General features: G+C 41.3%; 1 protein-coding gene across 1 annotated transcript; it reads right to left on the bottom strand.

Annotated features, from left to right (window-relative positions):
* Positions 1-1,519: 1,519 nt before the first annotated feature.
* isl2b (ISL LIM homeobox 2b) lies at positions 1,520-5,422 on the bottom strand. Its single transcript, XM_068739455.1, is given in 7 exon segments — positions 1,520-1,636; positions 1,752-1,919; positions 2,578-2,870; positions 4,040-4,302; positions 4,633-4,822; positions 5,211-5,316; positions 5,318-5,422. Coding segments are annotated over 7 exon segments (1,242 nt in total).
* Positions 5,423-6,666: the final 1,244 nt, after the last annotated feature.

Genomic DNA, 6,666 nt, shown 5'->3' with positions numbered 1-6,666 from the left:
TATTAAAAAAACTGCGTGTCTGGAAAAACAACCCTGATGGACAGATCTTTGACTTGGCAGCCTTGCGTCAGAGGAAAGGAACTCAATTGATGGATTTCATTTAACCTGAGCTGCATGCTCGGCTGCCCCGTGCATGCGTAAAAACCGTGATTCACGCATTCAGCAATCGAGGTGGAAAGTGACTCTTTGCGATCTTCTCTGGCCTTTCTTGATGCAAGGAGCTTTGCAAAGAGTTGTGTGTGTGTGTGTGTGTGTGTGTGTGTGTGTGTGTGTGTGTCAGTCGAGGGGGTGTTTGGTTGGTTTGTTGCGGCTTCAGTCAGTGTATCGCTTGCAGATGATGCCAGGACAAGATAAGAGGTCGCCGATCCCCCCGCGCTGTCTAGACCAGGGCGTGATTCAACCAGACTAACTGGACTGAGCACAATTTACAGCAGATTTTTGCCCCCAAGACAGAAACTGAATGACCACTGGCCGATTCCTGCTAAATAACCGAGAGGAAAAACACTGCAGATGGAGGCCGGCGATAAGACGCAGCGCCTTCGAGCTTTCCATTCTAGCTGGTTAACTTGATTTAGGTCAAACAGGACAGACAACATATAAGAGCAGCCGTAGTGAATATTTGTGTTACTCTCTAAACGCTTTGAGTATATTCGACGAGTCGGCAGACGCTCTGCAAATTACGATTCTGTGATCTGAGAAGGAGCAATCCGGCGTCCCCAAAACTTCTTATTCAATTAGATCCACATCATCATTTAGTTTCTCGCCTCACTTTTGGAATGAACTTAAATGAAATGAAATTAATTGGCGAATGCAAACGTTACTGCACAGTGGTGGCCATATATTTAAAACAATGCACAAAGATTGGTCGTAAGACACGTTACGTTCTCATCTTTTATTTTTTTTTCTTAATCAGTTAATAATCCCTTTACGAATTGCTTTCGTACCAATAAATAATATAGCAATAATTTACTTTTTGTTCGCGAGGCTCAAACAACTTATCCTGCCCTTAAGATAAAGTATTTTACAACACCAATAATTTGCAGATTATCATGCTCTGACTTTAAGACAAAAGAGCCAACCGGACTCGACAACGCAGTAAATGTATAAAAAACAAAATCTCATGTTGAAGAAACAAGACACAATAATATCACAATGAATGTCCACAATCTGTTTCGACATCGGTTCCAAATGGTTTTCCAGGGAACGTTTAGTAAATCCACCGGGAGGTATTCTGTACATCTTCTTTCTCTTCATCAGTCATGCAACAATTGTTCTGCTTTTTTTTCTTTCTTTTTTTTTTTTGTCTTTGAAAGCTCCACAAAAACGAAATAAAGTTAGAGTTTAGTCGGTGCTCTCTTCGTCCCAACTCCTTCATGTCATAAAAAAAAATTAAAAAAAACACTCTCCTCTTCGTGGTTTGGGCGATGAGATGAGCTGGTCACATGCAGGGGATCAATATCATGCTGCAATTGTCCTTGCAGGGGCGTGGGGGGGGGGGGGGGGTCTGAGTGGCCCCGTTTCACGTCTCCACCGGGCTGGGTACCATACTGTTGGGGGTGTCCGGTAACTGAGAGGACAAAGAAGTCACGTCGCTGCCCGATGAGTTCCCGAGAGACCCCGACTCAGAGAAAGACACCTGAAGGGAAAGACAGTGGCAAATCATCAGGCTTTTATTTTGAAGGTTTGATGGATGGATGTCACGTTTCAGGTCGGTCCCGAACACGCACACACACACACGCACACGCACACACCAGTTGTTGGAAGGCCGGTTGGTCCAGGTCGCTCTGCAGCGCGAACTCACTCAGGGCTTTCCACGGAGGCTGGTAGGTCTGAACCTCCACGGGGTTTCCCTGCACGGTGCTCTCATGTCGGATAGGACTGCCCGCCACGAGAGGCGTCCCTGTGAGGCCCTGCAGGTTCTAATATATGCAGTATATAAATAATCAGCACAACGAGTCAGCCCCAGAATATATGTTACTCTGTGAAAATAAGATATTGATCATAAAAGCATGTTTTGGTTTTTTTTTTAAAAAGAAGAATAAAAAAAAATCACATTTTGTAGGACAAAACTGAACTTTACGGTGCCAGACAGGAAGGGATGTAGATTGGGTCTGCCGGCAGCAGATATTTTTAGTCTTTCAAGTCAAGCAGTCAAAGTACTTGTTTCATTATTTATTGGCCTAAAGTTTGAATACAGAATAATTCTGAAGCCAACTGGAACCTTTGCACAGCTTCTTAAGTAAAAAAGTTAACTTTAAAAAAAGTTACAATTAATGGGCTGGAAGTGGTTCTCTATGGTTTTATATAGCAAAAAACGAGTTGGCTCACAACACCAGTTTGCAAATGCATAAAACCATAAAATGATTTCTTTGAAAACATCGTAAAGATGTTGCATTGTAACTCATATGGTTTGCGTTTGTTGGCTGATTTTTAATAAACTGTAATTTTGCAGACTTAATTGTAAATAAAGCAGCAGAATTCGAGTTCAGGGTTGTCGTGATTTCTAGTAAAAGATACAAACAATAAAGACAAAGACAAATACGCAATCGTTGATAGTAATCAAGTCGTCCAACTTACGAAGATGCTTACAGTCTTATCACTGTGCTGCTGCTGGAGCTGCTTCATGAGGATGGACCTCTTCTTGTCTTTGCAGCGCTTGTTCTGGAACCAGACCCGGATCACTCTGGGGCTCAGGCCCGTCATCTCCACCAGCTGCTCCTTCATCAGCGCGTCGGGCCTCGGGTTGGCGTTGTAGCAGGTCCGCAACGTGTGGAGCTGCTTCTCGTTCAGCACCGTCCTGATCCGCGTCGTCTTCTCCGACTGCTTGTGCGCGTGGTTCCTGTGCGGGGCCTGCCGCACCGTCACCGGGTCTGCAGAGTCCGATGGAAGCAGAAGGGCCGCGTCATAAAGGGCGCAAATAGCGCGCCGCTGCAGCGCATTCGTCTCCATCTGCGTTGTCTTTTCATATCGGTCTGATATGAATTATTACGAGCTGCAGAAGCTTAAATCATGCGGCGAATGAGGAAGAATCTTTTTTCTTATATTTATTAGATATATCTATTAGATTTAGTCCAACAGCTTCTATTAAACTAAATAAGAATGATACGTTACAAAATTCCATCCACCGACATGACACTCGATTTACAGTCTTCGATTAAAAGTCTATTTAGGACGAGTTTAGATTTATTTCTGATTTGACCTGAGTTGTATTTTTTTATTTTTTTGTACTGTTAGCACGGATGGATGGATGTTGACGCAGACTAATCAGCGTTAAACATGAGCGCATTTTTCACTACGCGTATCGTCTCCATCTGAGCCCAATCAAATCTGAAAAGCGCATCTGAAATCTATAATCACTTATCGGTGCTACTAACTTCTCCTGTTAGCCTTGTTCACACATTTGTTTTGTTCTCTCTCTCTCTCTCTCTCTGCTTTCAGCCGCCCTCGGGATGACGGCCCACACACACACACACACACGCGCGCGCGCGCACACACACACACCGTCCCGATTTAAATGCCAGATTATTCAGATAATGGTAACAAAGCAGGTTCGCGCTGATGAGATCAATTATGAAACGAGCCTAAAGACAGGCCTCGACACAAAGTTTACACACATGAACACACAAAGCCCGACAACGATCAGCGTTAACGCACAAAAGAAGAACACAAATCCTGGCGCAGGATAGGAGAGATTTAAGATTGTCCTTTCCTTTTGCACTTTTTTTTTTTTTACCCAAACCTTGTTTGCATTTGTTTAATTTATTTGATATGTTTCAGTAAAAAAAAAAAAAAAAAGACAGTAATGTCTGAATTAGCAGTAATAAATATATTCAGTGTCTTCCAGCTTTTCAGAATATACGGATATATATTTTCATTTAGCTGCAAATAAAATTGCACACAATTCTTTTTAAACAAAAATATATGAGATAAACCTCCTTTTCTGTGGCACTAAAATTTACGAAAAGTGGGAAAACTTGAACTTAAAAAGAAATCTAAACAACACTGATAATAACGATGATAATGGTAATAATAATAGTACCTGTCAGGTGCAGGGGTCTGTTGGAGTGTATGTGCCCGGGGCTGATGGGACTTCCTGCGGAGCTCCTCTCCAGCAGCAGACTGTGGTCGGCCCGACAGAGCAGCTCGTCTTCCCGTAGAGAGAACTCGTCTCCCGGCAGCAGCTGCCTGCTGCACACCGAGCATCGAAAGCACTCGATGTGGTAGACGTTATCCCGAGCTCTCATCACCAAGTCGCTGCTGCTGAATCCCAGGTTGCATTTTGCGCATTTTATTCCAAACAGCCTGTGATATTAGAGAAGATTTAATACATGTTAAAAAAAATTATAATAACAACCAATGAATGAAACTGAGGTTTCTCCTGAATGTTTTACGCTACAATTTCAATGGACAACAAAACAGAGTTGTACATACTTTATTTAATTCTATCCAAAGAATCCAGATCTAAATAGATCTCATCTGTTTTACGTCCAAATTCCTCTTTTTCTGATAGTCCTGGCGTCTTTATAACACAACTTTTTTTTTCTATTCCAAACACACATTTTCCAAATATGATTTAAAATGTACCGATTCCGTAAGATTCAGCCTAAAAGACAAATACTTTCAAACGCCTACCTTACATAATCTCTTTTGCAATATGTTTTGCCTTCCCGGACGAAACAAGTGCAGCTCTCATCCAGGTACTGGCTGCACTCCGCGCACTTCAGGCAGGCTGCATGCCACTCCAAGTCGGGGGACACTCTCAATATGTATTGGTCATGGATCTGACTTCCACATCCGACACACATTGCGAATCCTGGCTTCTCTGCAATGATCGCACAGCGGTGTAAATGACTGCTAATCGGGACAACCGCACAAAAAACTATAATACTCGATTTTAAAAGCTGTTTTGGTTCTGCTGAAGGCTTTGCAGTGAATGCCACTTTTTTGCAGACTGCTAATTCTTGACGTTATATAACAACAGATGAAGAGGTTGTTTTTTTTAATCAATAATAGTGAAAAGAACACTAAATCATTAACTTTCCAAAAGCGTCTCCATAATGCACAGCTGCGAGAAATAATGCTAGAAGATACTGAATTATTAAGAAAATGCATTTTGCAATTGCTGCTGAATATAGCACGTAACGCGTAATGGTGCTGCGTCGAAAGCAAAATCTGGTCCTTTAACTGGACCGAGAGTTCAGCTGACTTACTTTTGGAATGATCCCCCATATCATCCAAGAAAGACGAGCTGAAGATAATATCCACCATACAGGACGGATGGAGGGATTGTGCTCGATGCAGAAAAGATGTGAGGAGGTGACCGGCCCTTCGCTCGTCTCGCTGATAACGCGTGTCTCTCCGGACCTATAGGGGGGCGGGCGAGGAGGCTGCAGGGTCCCACGAGCTGCTGGTCTGACGTCATGACGTCAACATTGGACGCCTCCAATCGCGCCAGCGCGCACTTTCAAGCCGTAAAAAAACCCAAAACTAAATAAATCAAGTGTATTTTGATGCATGAATAAAGAATACGAACACAGATGCGCTTATTTTCCTTTTTTAAACTGAGATTCAAGGAGAGTTCAAAAAAGATTATGGGGGGGGGGGGGGGGGGGTCATCATTATCTTCATCAAGATACTAAATAAAATTGTAAAGCTTCAGTATTTAAAATACTTAATACTGCATTTATTCCGTCAATGCTTACGTTTAATGGCATTATCGATCCATATTACAAGTGATAGACCGCAAGGGCTTTTTTGAAATGCTCAGACAGGGTGTTTGACTGTACTTGTACTGTAATACATACTATTGTTTGACTGAACTTGTACTGCTCTAACATTCTGTCTAATAAATGTATTCATCATCATCAATGAAAAGATTCACATATTGTTAAAATGCGCAAAACAGATTCACACAGATTTAAAGAGATTTGCAGTATTTTCTTTCAAATAATAAAATGTCTATTTTTCATTTTAGCTTTTCACTTTTTGTGAAACTTCATAATCGTCATGATGTCTTTTTTTTTGGGCTCTGGGGCAAGAACAGGTTACTGGCCTAAACGACATGTGAAAAAATGCAACCCAGTAAATGAAATTCATGCAGTTATTTGCTTTTTGGACATTCCACAGGAACGCTGTCAAGTCTCATCGGACTGCCTGGGAAGGCGATCTACTCGCAAACGAGTCCATCTATTGGCGGAAAAGTAGAATTACAACATCAGAAGGCGCATTCCCCATTACGCAGACAAAATAGGCATTGTTATATACATAAACGTGTCTATAAATATATAATATAAAAACTGAGGTTCTATAATTAGATTCAAAAGCAAGACATTGTTAAAATATAAACATTGAAAAGTCATAAACAGAGAAATGAAAAATGAATTTCAGACATTTTGTGCAAATACATCATTCAGTGGCCTGAACAACGGAATATTTCAATCATAATCGGCAGAGCATGACTTGATGAAGTAAACCTGTTAAATATGTTCACTACAGAAGTTCATCCACTGATTTTTATCTAATTTGTTATTCAGATTTACTCCCTCTAATTTATACAGACATATTTGGGCATTAATAAAAATGACAAATTCAACTGCTTGATTATTCATATTGAACTTGACTTCACAATGTTATTATGCATTTAAAAGTTTTGTTGTTGTTGTTGTT

Source organism: Brachionichthys hirsutus, chromosome 1 (genome assembly GCF_040956055.1).
Source record: "Brachionichthys hirsutus isolate HB-005 chromosome 1, CSIRO-AGI_Bhir_v1, whole genome shotgun sequence".
Classification (NCBI taxonomy): domain Eukaryota; kingdom Metazoa; phylum Chordata; class Actinopteri; order Lophiiformes; family Brachionichthyidae; genus Brachionichthys; species Brachionichthys hirsutus.
This window is presented reverse-complemented; position numbering and strand designations above follow the sequence as displayed.